Source organism: Hyposmocoma kahamanoa, unplaced genomic scaffold (genome assembly GCF_003589595.1).
Source record: "Hyposmocoma kahamanoa isolate Upper Pololo Valley unplaced genomic scaffold, ASM358959v1 78, whole genome shotgun sequence".
In the NCBI taxonomy this organism is placed as follows: Eukaryota; Metazoa; Arthropoda; class Insecta; order Lepidoptera; family Cosmopterigidae; genus Hyposmocoma; species Hyposmocoma kahamanoa.
The window spans coordinates 8,567,426-8,585,089 of NW_020653945.1; the positions used below are offsets into that span (position 1 = coordinate 8,567,426).

General features: G+C 37.1%; 2 protein-coding genes across 2 annotated transcripts in view; one reads left to right on the top strand and one right to left on the bottom strand.

The window, feature by feature from the left end:
- Positions 1–11,341, bottom strand: part of LOC113232855 (ATP-binding cassette sub-family F member 1) — a 29,447-nt gene extending 18,106 nt beyond the window's left edge. The window contains exons 1-10 of the mRNA XM_026467711.1: positions 11,235–11,341; positions 10,642–10,939; positions 9,920–10,039; positions 9,079–9,180; positions 8,659–8,796; positions 6,872–6,979; positions 4,906–5,027; positions 4,168–4,251; positions 2,384–2,570; positions 559–846 (exon numbers count right to left, since the gene is read on the bottom strand). Coding sequence (XP_026323496.1) covers positions 559–846; positions 2,384–2,570; positions 4,168–4,251; positions 4,906–5,027; positions 6,872–6,979; positions 8,659–8,796; positions 9,079–9,180; positions 9,920–10,039; positions 10,642–10,858 — 1,366 coding nt within the window. The 5' untranslated portion in view covers positions 10,859–10,939; positions 11,235–11,341. The remainder of the gene's footprint in view (positions 1–558; positions 847–2,383; positions 2,571–4,167; positions 4,252–4,905; positions 5,028–6,871; positions 6,980–8,658; positions 8,797–9,078; positions 9,181–9,919; positions 10,040–10,641; positions 10,940–11,234) is intronic.
- A 3,965-nt stretch (positions 11,342–15,306) lies between these two features.
- LOC113233165 lies at positions 15,307–16,564 on the top strand. Its single transcript, XM_026468181.1, has one exon. It carries the CDS (start codon positions 15,442–15,444, stop codon positions 16,489–16,491), a length of 1,050 nt encoding a protein of 349 aa, XP_026323966.1. The 5' UTR covers positions 15,307–15,441; the 3' UTR covers positions 16,492–16,564.
- The last annotated feature ends 1,100 nt before the right edge of the window (positions 16,565–17,664 follow it).

Below are 17,664 nucleotides of genomic sequence, written 5' to 3' on the forward strand. Positions count from 1 at the left end.
TCTCACAATCCGCGCGCATAAAATTAATATGACTAAATAAGAACAGGCGACGAAAATTTGACACTGATACGACGTTGACAATCGCGCGATGCCGACTGACGGGGCAGCGGGCAGCTTGGCGTGTCGTTAAACCGCTAGGCAATTTTGAAGTTTTGGGATAAATATGAATTTAACAACTATAGCGCAGTTGGAAAGCACAATTTAGCAGGTTTTCTGTAGTACTTACTCAAAGAGAAATATCTCCGTATAAGAATAATGTGCAAAGATATTTTATTCTTAAATGATTCGTTTTAGACTTTTATTTTAGCCTGTTTTCAGAATTTTATGACCGAGTAAATTACATCTTATCGTGTAACAAATAAACATAATATTCTTAGACAATGTCCTTAGCTGTATCGTATATTTTTTGTAAGGCTGTTATTTAATAGTAAATACCTAAACCATTTAACCTAGCAACTTTTTTCCGCTTCTCCTATGGTGACTCGCCTTAACCAAAGCATTCAAGACAGTAAAATTACCTTCACAAACAAATTGATAAAAATAAGTTTTAATGCTTACCAGTCCTTTTAACATCAGCTTCCAAAATTGTTTCAACAGCACTTTTATCGCTCGCTGTTACCTCCTGTTCACACAATAGGATATCTATATGGGGAGGGAGTGGGAACGCCCTCTGTGCCAAATGCCTTAACAATGTGGTCTTTCCGTGACCATTTGGCCCTACAAGACCGTATCTTCGGCCATTGGCTATGAGCAAATTGGCATTTACAAATAAATCTTTGCCTTTAGCGCTAATTGTAAAGTTTTCTACTTTAATATCTACTGCATTTTCTAGAGCTGCCATTTGACCTGAAACATAGACTTTGTTGAGAGAGCATATAGTTGACAATTGAATTGGAATACTAAAGACTACTTAACAAAGATTTTTTACTACATAGTTTTAAATACAAAAAAACTATAAGAACTGCAACAACCGAGTCGTTTAGTCAATTACAATTAATTAGCGATGCGCGACTTTGAACGTTACTGATACTAATCATTCGAAAGGGCAAATCATTCGCCAAGTCGAATCCAAGCACAAATTATTCGACCGATACCATTCGATCATTCGGTCGGGTGCACCAGTCGAATGATTATTAAGTCGGAAATACTCGGAACTCGACCAGATCATTCACCATGTCCTTATCAAAATAAACCTGTCCGCGTTACATTTACGGTATTTATTATATGTCAGAGAGGGCTAGGCATCGAGTATGTAACCAGAAATAGAGACGAAATAATTCCACTGTTTAATAATATGTGTAATAAAAATATTTAGAAACTACGTATTTTTATTTAATAAACCAGATGCTATATAAATGACGCACACATGTTTTTTTCATCCTATAAAGTTGTCAAAATTGAGATAGTACCGGTTGACACCACCCTATAGTACAATTGACAACACCCGACAATTGTATCGGGCTGGCCAATAGGAGCGCAGTTGTCACTGTAATGATTTAGCAGAATAGTTTCAAACAAATTAAACGACATTTCGTCTCTATTTCTGGTTATATACTCGATGGGGCTAGGTGATCACGAGTATCATTGTACTCTATGGAATCTATGGGTTAGTAGTGAATGATCATTCAGATCATTCGAATATGAAAATTAGTTAGTAATTTGTCATTTGAATGACAAGATTAGTAACTAATAACGAGTCGAATATCGAAATCATTCGCAATCGCGCATCGCTATCTCTAATCGATAACTACACCAGGCATAGTCTCCCAGCAGTAATGACAGACGTTAGATGACGAAAGTCCCGTGTTCAATTTCTGGTAGGACAATATTAATACAATATTTATATTATACTAAATAATACTCCACTACTTTATTATTAGTAATAATAATAATTTTAAAAAATCGATTTCATGAGTTTGTCACAGGTGGAGCTGATGGTAAAAAAGCCGTTTCAACCCAAGAAAGATTTCCAACAAACACGTGGCGAAATTCGTAAGATCTGTTGACACAATCAGTAGCTCAGTTGGTAAGAGCGGCGGCCCCGGTATGGCAACAGATGCTGATTCGAGTCCAGTCAGATCGAAGAAATTTTTCTTTGTGTTGTTCGACTTTGTACCAATAATATTAACCTTTCTAAATTATTGCCTTTTTAAATTTTAAAAATAATGCCCCCAAAGTAAATGCCTTCGTTTAAGACTGTGTGTGTTCTTAACTAAACACCTGTAATTAAACACGTTCGACGTTTTGACAGAAAATGTACTTACCTCAAAATACTGTATTGTACTGTACCTTGAACTGTACCTTCTTATACACATATAAAGTGATACTCATAGTGCTACATATGCGGTACCATAGAGGTGTAACGAGTAACTGCATTTCTTACCAGCAGATTTCTGCGCCTGACTGACAGTGAAATTAGCGTCAAGATCACTGTGTCCTTGCCCGCCTTTCTTGGTCAACATTTCCACCTGCTTTTCATACTCTTGCTGCTTCTTCAGTTTCTTTTTCTCTTTGTGACTAAGCTTCTTCTCCGAGAGCTCTGATTTCTCAGTATCTGGAAGTTGGTTCACCTGTAAAGATGATTTCAATATGTAAGGGAGTGGTGCTTTTTCGTTTTCATCAAGACGAGATAAGTTAGATATAGTAAGAAGAGATAAGTTAATGTTAACATTATGGGCATGGTCCCACTGGTAGGGCATGACAATGCTAGAGGTGTTTTATACATGCATAAAAATCTGGATTTACAGTTATCGCTTAAACTTTGCTATATATTCTATATCATTATATTCCATTTAATTACATATTTATTCATTGTTTAATATCAACAACAACAACAACAACATGTTCAACTTAACATACGTTATCAGTTATACGTTGAACTATTATTTAAATAATTGGAAAATTGAACTAACAGCAGAGAACAAAAAAGTAACGATAACGGACACTCCGCCCCTCATTATCTTTAGATACCGCACCACGCCACGCACATTGACGGTCACATTGAGTGAGCGACAACAAGGCTGTCGGGGGGCCGTTTTCGCGCTAAGACGGCTTTGATATTTGAATATAGTTTTAATTTACTGATTCCGAAATTCGTACGTTAATACATAACACCATTTTACGTTACTATTTATAATGGTCGCAAATTGTGCTGGGTACAGCTGTTTATAATCACCTAAACGGGACAAAGAGAGGTGTTTCTTTCGTTTTGTGACTGTTGAAACGAAGTTAGTAACAAAACTTATGTCTGAGACGCTATAATTCGTGAGCTAGTAGACAAGGGTTTTCGAATTTTCAATTTGTATTGCCGAAATATTACGCAGTGAATATACCTAATTATTAACTAGGTAATGACAAACTTGGACACGCAATTTTAAATCTCACAAGTCACCTTATTTAAAGGTACCTGTCCAAAATACAACATTTAAGTGCTTTTAATACATTTCTTCAATATTATTCTAGTTAGTGAATTAATGAAAAATATATTTTATCGATATAAATACCTAATGAACATTGTGTAATTAATTAATAGAGTTAAAGGTAACAGTTTATGAACATTGTGTAATTAATTAATAGAGTTAAAGATTTCGAAGATTTAACAGTTTCGCGTTAAAATTTTCGCTATGTTGCCGCTTTGACTACGTACCGTAATAGTACGAGAAAGTGATTGGTAACCCAGCCACTTCACGCACACATTTGCGCTTGTGCAGATAGCGATTTGCTATATGCAGTAGTAGTAGTAGGTAAATAACTTTCGACCTTTGTATGGAGTGTCCGGGGTGTGCTAACAGGATTAATTTCGTCCAATAAGTTCAACTTTGAAAGTTGTACCTAGTTGAACTAATTGGAATATTTGTGTCCTATTAGTTCGACTGATTGAACTCACAGTTGAACTTAGTGGAATAGACGCGCGAAACGGGCGCACACGCCCGCACTCGGCGTGTTGTCGCCCATATAAATACTTGGAATTAGCCCCGCCGCGGTCCCTACCCGTACCCGCTCTCTTGTGTGTTTCAGCTTTAATTCTAAACTTACAACCGAGTGAGGATTAAGGTGGTAGCTAAAAAATCTATTTAACCTATACACTGAGTCAGTGAAAAATGGAAAAAGAAAGGGAAAAAACCAATAGCAAAATTATGGAAATCAACCTGTTTTCTTAGAACTTACCTTATCATCTACTTCCCTTGAAGCTTCATCGTCAGATTGGTCGCCTTCTTCTGCACTTTCTTCATTAGCAGTTTTCTTCTTATCCTTTACAAAAATAGTTAACATCATTAGCCATGCACATCATTTTATTATTTAGCTACAAAAGAACTTCCTCAATAAAACCGGCTCAAATTTACTATAATGCAAACAGTACACTAATAATAAAAGCAAAAATAATAAAACATACATTTCTTAGGAAATGTAACTATTTTTCCGGATTTAAATCGCGTATATTTGTTTTTTCAAGCAAACCGACGTTTCGGGCCCTTTACAGGTCCCATGGTCACGGTTGATCCATCCCCTAGTTTGCCACCCTTACAAATGGAATATTTTCTTAAAATTTAAATGGGACCCATACTGAAGTGCCCTCTTTCCAACAAAAAAAAGAATAATCAAAATCGGTTTACAAACGCCGCGGAGTTATCGCGTAAAATTCTTACAAAAAAATGCAGTCGAATTGAGAACCTCCTCCTTTTTTTAAGTCGGTTAAAAACTGCGAGGCTGTCCTAAATACTCTTGCGGAGAAGAACAAAGCAGTAAGTAGTACAGTGCCGTGTCCCGGGTCCCCGACGCCTATATCACTGTTATCAGAGCTCTCAATGGCAATTTAAATCCGGAAAAATAGTTTCATTTCCTATGTGTAACAATCGCGAAAACCTAAGAACTCGATACATACATTTCTTCTTCATCAAAGCTTACCTTTACTTTCGTTGGTTTCTTTACTTTTACAGGTTTTTCCTCTTCCTCAGGCTCATTAATAGTGAACTTCTTCATTTCTTCTTCAATATTGTCTATATTATTCTTTTTCCTGTGATGTTTACCTAGAAATAAACAATATATTATATTAACTTTGAATATTGTGTTGGTCTTATGTTATTACATTAATAATGGACGTGCGACTCAGATTCAGCTGCAAAGTGAACTAGGGATGGCACTGATCCATCTTCCAGACTTGTATTACCATAACAGTTCGTGTGAAATGAAATCTGAGAAAGACATGAATCAGAAACTTTTTATCGACTCACTCAGTCAAGCATTAAGGAAAAAACCGACCTCAAAAATTCTTGGAATTGCATCTATTTGCCAAGTTTTATTGAAATCGGTTACCGGAAAGTGCGCAAAACCGGATCAATCCCCTAGTTTGTCACCCTTACAAGTGGAATATTTTCTTAAAATTTAAATAGGACCCATACTGAGGTGCCCTCTTTCCAACAAAAAAGAATCATCAAAATCTGTTTACAAACGCCGAGTTATCGCGTAAAATACTTACAAAAAAATAAAAAATATAGTCGAATTGAGAACATCCTCCTTTTTTTTAAGTCGGTTAAAAACTGCGGGGCTGTCCTAAATACTCTTGCGGAGAAGAACAAAGTAGTAAGTTAGCTGTGCTGTGCCCCAGGTCCCTGACGCCTATATCACTGTTATCGGAGCTCTCAATGGCAATACAGATGAGCTTGCAAAAGTAAGAACCAGAGAAGTTTTCGTCGGCCATGAACCCTAGGATATCACAAAGCTCAACCAAGCTAATTCTGGGACAAAAGTAATAACACCTTCCGGGACATGGACCTGTGATGGATACGCAAGCCGACGCGGAAACCTGGCGCAATCAAGTGCAAGACCGCGATGAAGCAAATCAACAAGATCGATGGTGTGCCCATCGTGAGAGTAGAGAATTTTGAAGGGTGATAATTACCCACCTGGTTAATTCATAACGTGGCCATAATAGTGAAATTATAGGCACATGGGACTTGTCAAATTATGTCTCAGGGTGACTGGTGCAGTGGCAGTGCCCCTCAGACCTTTGCTATTTAAAGCTGTGAGTAGCACTGCAACTGTTATGGACAGTCAGCCGTCACTTAAAATTATAAAAAAGGCCCAGTCGTTAGGCAAGCATAACTTCCGAATACTAACTATGCCTCTCGCGGGACTCTGTGGTTTGTACAAGCACATGTCCAACCTCAAACTTCCTGAGAGTAGTGACACTCTGCTACAACTAGATAAAACGGTTTTGCATCTCCTTTCCACTGTAGCGCTCTGATGGACATCATAAATTTCTATTGAGCTTTCTCCGGCAAGGTCCCCTCATGGAGGTGAAAACTATCAGAGCTACCAAAATTCTAGTAATAACAATAAGCCTACCCTGATAAAACTGGCAAATGGCGAATGAAACATGTAGCTGAGAATCAATCAAAATACAAACAATTCCAACAACACTGTTTAAGTTACTTAACGCTATCATAATTGACACGGCAAACTCGCTGGTGGCTAACACTGAAGACCACTAATGAGAAAGTGGGAAGCTATTAACGAGAAATTTAAGATATTATAAAGAGTCAGAAAGTGTATGCTAGAAAGAAGCCCAAGCAAATACAACTTGAACCTACTAAACCTCGGCCCATATAACCAATATGATAGATAGGGCCAAGGGAAGGTGGCATGACAAACCAGCTAACATGGTTTAAGCTCATAGATAAATTTCTTAACTATGGTTTTTGGCTTAGGTTTTCATCTTTTTCTCCAGGTATAATTTCACCTAAATTACTTTCAAAATAATTTATTCTCAAACAAGTTGACTGTGCACTTGTATATAGATATAATATTAAGGTTCACTGGTTAATTTCTACACCATCACTGTAGCCCTAGAAGACATATTGAAACAACTTACTTTTGCTTTTCACTACAAGAGCCAATTCATCCTCAGATAAAGATTCTCTCTCCATTATTAGTTCCTTATCACTTTCTTCATCAGGCCAGTCCTCCTTCTTGCCTTTGCCTAAAAATGTACATTGCACAGATTTTAAATGACATATTCCTTACCTTAGGTCCCAATCTAAATTATATTTTCTTTATTTCCTAAAAATTCTATGTCCATTTTTCAGTATATTTTATACAAAAATAATAAATTAAATATAAATAAAAAAATAAAATAGAAAAGTAAGCTATTATATATCGAGTTCTTAGGTTTTCGCGATTGTTACACATAGGAAATGAAACTATTTTTCCGGATTTAAATCGCTTATATTTGTTTTTTCAAACAAACCGACGTTTCGGGCCCTTTACAGGTCCCATGGTCACGGTTGACTGAGGTGGTACAGTCTTCAACCAGTTATGTCTAATATTAATGCAAACCACCCTATTTTTTCACTATAGTTACAATAGTTATTAATTAAATACCTTATTTTTAATTTTACAAAGAAAACATTCCAATTTACGCTACATTAAGTTTTACAAATTATTTTATTGAATGAATTTTTATTAAGTTTAATTTATTATTAATTATTAATAGAAATTAGAATAAACTAAAACATATTAATTAGTACTGCAGTCTTATGTCTGTTTGGGATTTTTCATGAGAGGAAATACTGGATCCCAAACTGGTGGTACGGGGAAACCATCTTCCCTGTTGAAATTAGGATGTTTTTTAATTTCAATGGCCTCTCGCAGCATCCTGGGCAGATAACGGACTTCTTTTGCAAGGACCTGGGGTTTGTCAAACTTCATTGAATGTGTAGGTTTATCCATGACATGCTCGCAGACTGCAGACTTGTTTACGCGACGAAACGTCGGTTTGTTTGAAAAAACAAATATACGCGATTTAAATCCGGAAAAATAGTTTCATTTCCTATAAGCTATTATATTTCGAAATATTATCTACCAAAAGTTACAAATAATGATATACATGTGACACTGATAAACTAGTTCTTTCATGGACACAAAAGAAACAAAATTAGTAATAGCAGAATGCTGTACATCCAGAAAACACAAGATTTTATCCCCAACATAAAGTACAAGACAATAATTTTTAGTTTACCCTGTATACACAGGGAATTTGAGGTAAAAATGTAATTTTGCAATCAAATGTAAAATACTTGATGGTTAATGTCCATTTTTGCATTCTGAAGAAAGCGCAAGGATATCCGTGCTGACAGAGCAATTTTTGTTGCACTTTCTTCAGAAACAAGCATTGCAAAATATTGTTCCCGGATCATCATAAAACGCGAGGTGTAACAAGAGTATGTGCATGGATTTCAAAGCACATTGTCGGACAGACTGATCAGAAGGGCTGCTCATCACTGTGCTGCCTTCATAGTTCGTAACACATATATCTTACATAGTGGTCACAGAAATAAGTATATAATTGTATATAAAAGTATACAACTGCCCTCGTGGCCGAACGGTTACCATACCAGACTGCCACGCAGATGTCCCCGGGTTCGATTCCCGGGCCGGGAGAAATATTTGTATGGCCTACATTTATTTCTCTCGTGAGTTTGGGTGTAATTTGTGGTTGTCTATGTGTGTGTCCATGGCACCCGCGACACAGGGTTTCCCTAGTGCGGGGCTATGTTGAGTGTGTGCGTTATTATTATTATTATATTATTAATTTTATTTAACCCTAAACATTCATGAATTTACTACAATTTTTATGGTTTCATCCATTTGAAAACTTACTTTTCCTGTTCTTAGACTTGACTGCTGGTTTGGTCGTATTACTGGACACATTGCTCACCACAGATTTAGCATCGCCATGCTCCTCATGGTCTTCCTCGTTATCAGATTCCACTGCTATACTTTTCTTTTTATTTTTTGCTACAATGTAATTAATATAGGCCATAATATTATTTGTCAGTTAAACTGTAAAATCATAATTAAAGTGGGTGATGCTACAGTTATGTAATGGGATCAATATAAGTGCTTCTGATTGACTGCTTCCTATTTTTATGGTGGATGTCAACTTTTATTGTGATAATGTCCCCCAACTCAAATATTACTACTGTGATGAATTGAATTACACTATTTGAAATATTACTCCTTCACTCTAATTGATTTAAGAATCTATGTCAGCAAAATATTAGCGTAAACTAATCTTACTCTTCTTTTTAGAAACAGGTTTGGCAATTTCATCCTCTGATACTTCCTTAAGTTCAATATCGCTGTCCTCATCTGACCATTCATCATCTTTCTTTCCCTTTCCTGCAAAAAAAAAATACATGAATGACAATAACTTAGCAAACTTTGATCAACATTCTTCTTCTTCTTATCGCATTGATGGCATACACTACAATGCTTGCCATCATAGTGAAAATATTTGCCAATCGGCGCAACATACTCGCCGTTTATTACCCAGTGCAAGCCAGTCATGCTGGAAAGGAATTAAATCGCACCCCTCATGGAAGAATGGCTTAAGTGGAATTAAGTAAAAAATGTTTATTGCTCCATTAGATACAGAAAAATGTAACCCACATCCCCTCCAATTCTTGTAACCCTATCTACAATATTAGTCGATTGGGTTATATTTTTCTGTAACTAATGGAGCAATAAACATTTTTCATGTAACTCCACTGATGTCGTTCTTCCATGAGGGGTGCGGATGTCATATGGATCTCCTTTCATACATCTTTGGTGATACAACATTGATTACTGCCGATTGATACTTGTACTGATTACAATATAAGAAATAAACTTGATGGCCGCTAATATGTATGAACTTTAATGAAGGTAAAGAGCATAGTGCAAGTATAATTTGAGGACTGATGAAATATATAGAACCATTTGTATTATACAATCATAGCATACTTTCACATACTTGCTTAGTCCTTAAAATAAGTGTGTACACTCCTTACACACCACTAATTTGTACAACAGACTTAAATATAAATGATAACTATTTTTTTTACAGATGATAATTAATAATTAAATTAATGATAATTACCCTTTTTCTTCTTGCTAGCCTTGACAGTAGATTTTGAGGCAGTGCTGGTAGCATTGCTAAAAGTGGACTTGCTGTCGTCTAGGTCTTCATCTGATACATCACCTTTCTTCTGATTTTTACCTACAAAACAGAACAATGCCAGTAAATTAATAGCACAAAAAAATTATGTTAACCTTATTACATTAATTTGTGGCCTACACTTTATGTCTGGTGAAATTACAGGCAAATGGGACACTTTAACTGCCTCTGTGGCCGAACGCTAAACATTGGCACTGGCACGCAGAGGTCCCAGGTTCGATTCCCAGGCCGGGAGAAATATTTGTATGGCCTATAGTTATTTCTCTTGTGAGTTTGGGTGTAATTTGTGGTTGTCTATGTGTGCGTCCATGGCACCCGCGAAACAGGGTTTCTCTAGTGCGGGGCTATGTTGAGTGTATGCATTATTATTTATTTTATTTAACTTCTGTCTCAGGGTCACAGGCGCAGTGGCAGTGCCACCAAGATCCTTGCGATTTCAAGCTCTAGCTGGCACTGCAAACTACTATGGACAGGAGGAGGACAGGTTCGTCCCGTCACTTAGTATCATAAAAAAACTTTCATGTGGATTTGATTTAATACAATAGCCACCAAACTACTTTTTGAATACGTATCACACAAGTCATGTAACTAATGTCAACTGATCAGCTGATTCCACAAGTGAGCGTAATTAGTAGATTACTCACCTTTCTTCTGCGATTTCTTAGGGGCAGGCTTGGCCAAGTCCTCCTCATCAGACATGTGCACTTTCACAGGAGTCTCCTTCTCTTCATCGCTCCCGTCATCACCCTTGCCTTTCTTCTTGCCTTTTCCTTTCTTTGAGGTTATGTCATGGTTATCCATCTTTTTTTCTTCAAAATCATCAAGGTCCTGATTCTTTTTACTACCCCGTTTCTTTGACATTCTCACAAGTAAATTAGCTTGATGTCTTAGGTATTAACAACAGACAACAACATAAAATTGAGGAGAAGAAAGTTACCACGACTACCAAAAAGAATGAAACCATTTGATTAAAATTTGCTGATGACGGCTGACGTTGACAGCTACAAATAGGGGGTCTACTACTCTCGTTCTCCGTCCGAAACAATTACTGTCAAATAAGTAATATTCGATAAAATTAAAAGACAAGTATCAAGAATGAAGCTTCATTCGCATCACGCGTCTTTTCATTGGTCAACTATTGCTTATTTGGCAGTAATTGTTTCGGACGGATGTCGGACGAACAACGAGAGTAGACCCCCTATAGATGTGATCGTTATTGTAATGCATTAACTCTTACGCAATATATAGTCATTATCGAACTACTATTTAAACTGCTGTTGTTATATTCTGTTGTTGCGTCTCTCGTGCGAGCTAGCAAGTATACAATTATAGTTGTGAGAGGGAAATGGCGCTGCTCATTAGATTTGATGATGCTACGATTTGCATATCTACATTTATAATCTTTCAGAACTTTATTTTGTATTCTCCTTGAATACAAAGTAAAGTTCTGTTTCTCATTTTATATTTTATTATTATCTATTATATTAAAGTTAGAAGTCACATATTTGAAAGTACAATTTTGTGCTATATTTAAATGGATCATTGTCAATTTTAATGTTTGATATCGATAAGCAGCTAATATCAATCAATTTAAATATAAACTAGTCCCGAAAGAACCATTTTGTTAATAATTAAAGTCAACAACAACAACAAAATTATAACAGTAACAGATTTGTTTTCATTTCGCGTTAACGCCATTGTCCGCTATTGAACCATAACAGCTCACTCAAATTACAAAACAAATCCTTTTATGTTTTGTAATCTGAGCATTGTATGTTACACCATCAGTGTTGCCAGGGCCTTTGAGTCGAAAATAAAATTATACTCCGTTTTCTGAAAAGTTACAGTTTTGCTGCAAAAATTACATTTTACAAGTTCGTTTCTTTAGGGAGTAAATGGGGAGTAACCAAAGTAACCTGTAGGGACTAACGCGAAATCGTCTTTATCTTGATGCAATCGTGTTTAGCCATAGTTGTCGCATTAAAACCGCTCATTCAGTACCTGTATGGCAGCCCGCCGCACAGGCAGGAGACTGCTCACACACTATCCTGCGTATGGCCCACATATAATTTCTCGCAATGCGGACTGCAATGCAGGATAATGAATGCCCCCTTTGAAACGATTCACCGTTGACTCGGCCGTTTGCACGCCATCGCTATCGTTTACCCCTCAAATTAGAAAGATATAGTGATGCGCGCACTGACGCGGCCGTTATGTAAAAAGAATCGCCTCTACACAAAACAAAAAAAATTTCGTGCCATTTTACAAATACTAATACACTCTTCATTTGTGTTACTCTATGAAAAAGAACAGCTGAGCGGTAGGAAATTGAACTCCCGCGTGTCAAGCCTTCCTACTTAAAGAGTAATATTTAAAAATAAATCAAATTTCCTATAATAAATATTTTTTTTTTTACATATTCGGTATGGGTTTTAGTTGCAGTAGAACTCCTTGTGAAAGAGTTCGTTCAAGGAAGTACTGCCACCTTACCTATAACAGCAATGGGTGGTAGGGAAATTACAGACACATGGAACTTGTCAACTTATGTCTCAGGGTGATGGACGCAGTGGCAGTGCACCTCAGATCTTTGCGACTTAAGAAGCTCTGAGTGGCACTGCAACTGTTATGGACAGGAGTGTATCTTACCATCAGGCGCACGAGTTGAACGTCTCGTCTCTTGATATTAAATAAAACAAAATGAGTATAAGCTACTCATTCACCTCTTTAAATATTTATCTCGTTCAACCTGTCACTTTGTAAAAAAGTAAGTACTCTCAAGAGAACTCAAGCTGTAATTGCTTGATTTCATTTTCTTTCTACCGTCTCTGAGTTAGTTTATTGTCTAATTTGGGTGCGTTCGTAAACTACTTAGAATGCACAATAACAAATATAGTTTATACAAATATAAATTTAGAAATCTCAACGTCCTCAAAAGTTACGAAAATTGCCTTAAAAACAAAAGTTAATAATTATACCAGAAGATCAAAGCTACAAAAGTCTCGCAACACTGTATACAATATTCCTTCACTATAATTGTCATGTTGTATACAAAACTCCATAACAACAGAATAACATGATAACGGATAACAGTTTATAATCAGCATAATTCATTATTGATAAAAAGCCGTTATCACAGACCATAATGATCTGAGCCGCTATTGTCATCTCTAGTTACAAACAAGACGTTTATGTAGGTACTAGAGATGTAACTTTTACTTAAAAACATATTATGATAAGTTTTCTTGTGCATGACTTGACATTGGCGACATCCTCATAACTTTTATATAATAAACTAAAAGAAATTATCACTATTATCATTATCACTTACCAATCAGTAACAAAAAAGGTGGTTTTTCCACCAGTGAGGCGAGACGAGACGAGAATTGAAAAAAAATCTCAAAATCTCGCAAAACAATTGCCATCGCGTCCTCACCCTTACTCTAGCTGTGGTTGTGGATAGTGAAGATTCAGTGCTGTTCGGTTCGTCTAGCAATAAAGACGCAGCTGAAATAACATGTCCCGTAAATTATTATTATTAAACAAGTTAACGAAAGAATGCATCTGATGAAGCCGTCTTTTTTATAAATCTCATATCGTACGTGGCACGCAATCTCACGATTGGCATTAATAGCCATCACGAGCTCGCGCGAAATCTTGCGGGTATTCACAAGCTCACGCGCGAAATCGTGTTTCTATTATGTAGAGTATAAATTCTCTACGTAGGCAGAAATACGGTTCAACATTGCATCAACAAATATTTCAATTTTGGCTTCGCTCGTCCTCGTCAATCCAGATCGTTTCCACGAAGATGCGCTAGGAGAGAATTTAAATTTCACCAGTGAAAAAGTACCTTAATAGCAGTATTGGGCGTTAATCAATTAAATTTTAATCAGATTCAAAAATCAATTCAATTGAAATCAATTGCATCGCCGGTTGGGGGGCCGGTTGGGGGGCAGTCAGGGGTGAGTGACGCACCCCCTAACCCAACCCACCTGCACACCCTCTCACCCACCTACTCACCCACCCACTCACCCGCTCACCCACCCACTCAAACCCACTCACCCACCACCTCACCCACCCCCTAACCGACCACCTATCCCACCCCTTAACCCACCCCTAATCCACCCCTAACCCACCCCCTAACCCACCCCCTAACTCACCTCCTAACCCACCTCCTAACCCAACTCGTGACTCACCCCCTGACCCACCCCCTGGCCCAATCCCTGACCCAGCACCTGACCCACCCCCTAAACCACCCCTAACCCACCCCCTAACCCAAACGCTGACCCACCCCGTAATCCACCCCTAACCCACACCCTAACTCAACCCTAGCCCACCTTCTAACTCACCCCTAAGCCCCAATCCAAACCCTAACTCACCCCTTAAACCACCCCTAACTCACTTTAATTGTTAATAGTTAATCAAAAACATTGCAAAGATTGAAAATTAATTATTTGTTAATTGCTGTTTCGCAATTGACAGTTAATTAATTGCCAATCTTTAATTGCCAGAACGATTCAATTTTGCTCAACACTGCTGTACTATTAAGTATACCAATATCACGTGGTCGGCTTTACTTAGGATTGCGTAAGTGAAATTATTATGGAAAATCACGCCTTCCATGTCATACTAGCAGAAAATAATAAAAGCATTAACAAAGCAAATCAATTAAAACTCGTGCAGTCGAGGGCACATTCACCTTGACACTTTGGACTTTACGCCGTTCATATCGCAAGCGGCACTTTAATTAAATCTCAAGTATCAAAAATACTTGTCATTAAGCTTGACAATTTGAACTTTGGACCGTTGTTATCCCTTCTGCCTTAGACAACTTTTTCCCATCCTCTCTCTGAACTTCAGAGTTAAATTTTATTTCAATCTTAAGTGTCAAGCTTGACGTAGGTACTCTTGACTCTGAGCAAAAAGTTGGAGTTGGTGGTGAACAAAAGAAGTGGACTAACTAATAAAATTTTTTTATTAAAAAGGTCGACCTCAAAAGTTCGTAGATAATACCACATCTATTGCCAAGTTTCATGGAGATCGGGAAATCGGTTACTTACCGGGAAGTGTCATCTCCTAGTTTGCCACCCCTATAGGTGGAATATTTTCTTTAGATTTAAATGGGCCCAATCACAATACTGAGGTACCCTCTTTATAACAAAAAAATAATCGTCAAAATCGATTCACAAAAGCCTGAGTTAGAAATTTTATCATTTTAATCCCACGGTACCAATGGCAACACTCTCGCCTGAGCTCTTTATTCAGCCTTTTTATATTTTTAAAACAAAAAGTCTCAACAATGAACTGATGAATTTACTGGCCATATAGAAGTGTGACAAAAATGAAAAATTCTCGAAATATGAAAGAAGCGAAAATAGAACAGTATTTTCTTCTTTTCCTTCTGAGATAAAAAATTGTATTTTATTTTTAACAACTTTATAACAATGAAGAATAAACTTGATTTTCTTCCCATCATAGTAATTCTGTTCGGTGTAGTCAGTGTCTGCGTCGGTGAAAACGTGAAGAAGAGCATTGATGATAATAGAGATGACACCGGTGATATTAACGATGAAGCTAAGGATGAATCTCTTGATATTCCTGTAGAAAATGATGCAAACCTGACGTGCACTAGGAGGCAAAATAGCCAATTGCATGAAATAAAGACTGCCACATACAAACAATTTCCCTTCATGGCAATGATAATGTCACAACAAAATGATTACTTGTGCTCAGGAGTCGTAGTCTCAAATGGATTAATTCTGACTACTGCCAAATGCACCGCGATGCCTGTGAGCTATGTGCTCCTAAATGCGACTAAAGATAAACTTGATGATACTACAACTATGCTACATGTCATCAAATCGGAAAAATTCCCTACTTTTAGGGGTGTCGAATCAATTAAAGATATTGGAGTAATTTATACTGAGAAACATAACAGCACTATTTGTTCTAAAATTCGTCTTAGCAACTTTACTAATATACGCAACATAATGGATTTGGAAGCTGTTGGTTACGGTCTTAACACTGACATTGGCGCCCCGAAACAAATGCAGTACATTGGCATGGAACTTAGGTCACCAATGGAAGGTGGAGAAATCTTGAAAGCCTACTTTGATTGCATCGACACGAAAGTTCCTACATGTTTCAGAGATACTGGCAGTGCAGTAGTATACGACAATGAATTAATTGGGATTGTATCCCAAGGTCAAGAAGAATGCACTAAAGAAATGACTTCTACATACGCAATCAATAAAAAAATGGCTGATATAGTTCCAACCTTCACATTTAAGGCATGGCTCGACGAAAGAATAAGAAAGAATGAAGAAACCTTAACTGAGGAATCTTTATCAACATATCCACATACGCCAGTAGTCGCAAAACGTCGAATGTTGGAGCAAATATCCCCTGGTTCGGCAAATCAGTTGGAGAGTCCACATAACATTTTTATTGTATTTTACCCTGTTTTAGTATTTTCAACTTTCGTTTTAGTTTAATTTATAATAATGTACCTTTTTTAATTGTGTTATTATCAAGTGTTTGTCAAAATTTTCGTGAATATAGATTGTTTGTTTATTTAGTAAAATAAATGTAATTGTGGAAAGTATTTAATATGTGTGTACCTATTACCTATAAAAACAAAAAACTACGAAAATTTATGGTAAAATGTTTGGAAGCATTTTCTATTCAAAACTACAAATAAATCTCCTCTCATTGAGGCATCAGTAGGGTAGAGGTGCTAGATTTCAGTTCAAAATGTGACTACTCAAAGCATGAGTGTCGATCCCATTCGCATTATTCTTCGCGGCATCGCGCCGCGTTCGTGGCTCGTTCCCGATATTGATGTCGGTATTTTGTCCCGTGACAATAGTTGATTTAACCTTAGAGGATGGATAGTCTAGGGATTTAACTCAACAAATTAGAAAGATGTAGTAGGAAAATGAAGTGCATCTTCTCGCTCGGAAACCCGTCTGATTTCGTGACTACCCGATCGGTTCGATTCGATTTGAATCAAAATCAGTATGCAGTTGCCGATAAGTAAAGCGCCGCAGACGGTTGTTTTCTATTTTCATTGTTGATGATTTGAATTGGATTGGACAAATGAACTAGAACGAACATTTTTAGATTGTTCTAGCATTTCCTTTCAATAACTTGTTTTCTTTATAAAGCATAATTGTAAATCACCAAAGCGCAAAGTAGTCCCGCAGCAGCAACAGCAACTTTGGTGTCCATCTTAGTCAAGCGCGCGAACTATAGTTTAATATATGTGTCTAACAGCACCTGTGACCCGATAACCCGGAACTAGCTTCTAAATAACCCGATCATTTTAGAGTTTCATGGATCACGCGTGCAATATTCGACTTTATCTATATAATTTTAAAGATTATTCAACGATTTACATTATTATTGTTGTCTCATTCACTCTCACTTGAAGTCCCGGCTCACGACGCGGTTCGCCTGTCCACTCTTCATTTGGGTCGAACATTTGTTCGATAGAACCTTCGTTCGATCGAGCAATCAAGCAATCGATCAACAAGTCAACGGGTCACGGGTCAACGGATCAATGAGTCTGTCAATCATTCATCCTAATTGCCCCGTGGCGTAGTGTCCATTATAGAAATATAAATAGAAATAGAAATTATTTATTCAATGTAAAGCACAGCACACAT

Bases quoted from the DNA above. Each gene is read 5' to 3' on its own strand.
- LOC113233165 (XM_026468181.1), top strand. From the start codon at position 15,442: ATGAAGAATAAACTTGATTTTCTTCCCATCATAGTAATTCTGTTCGGT.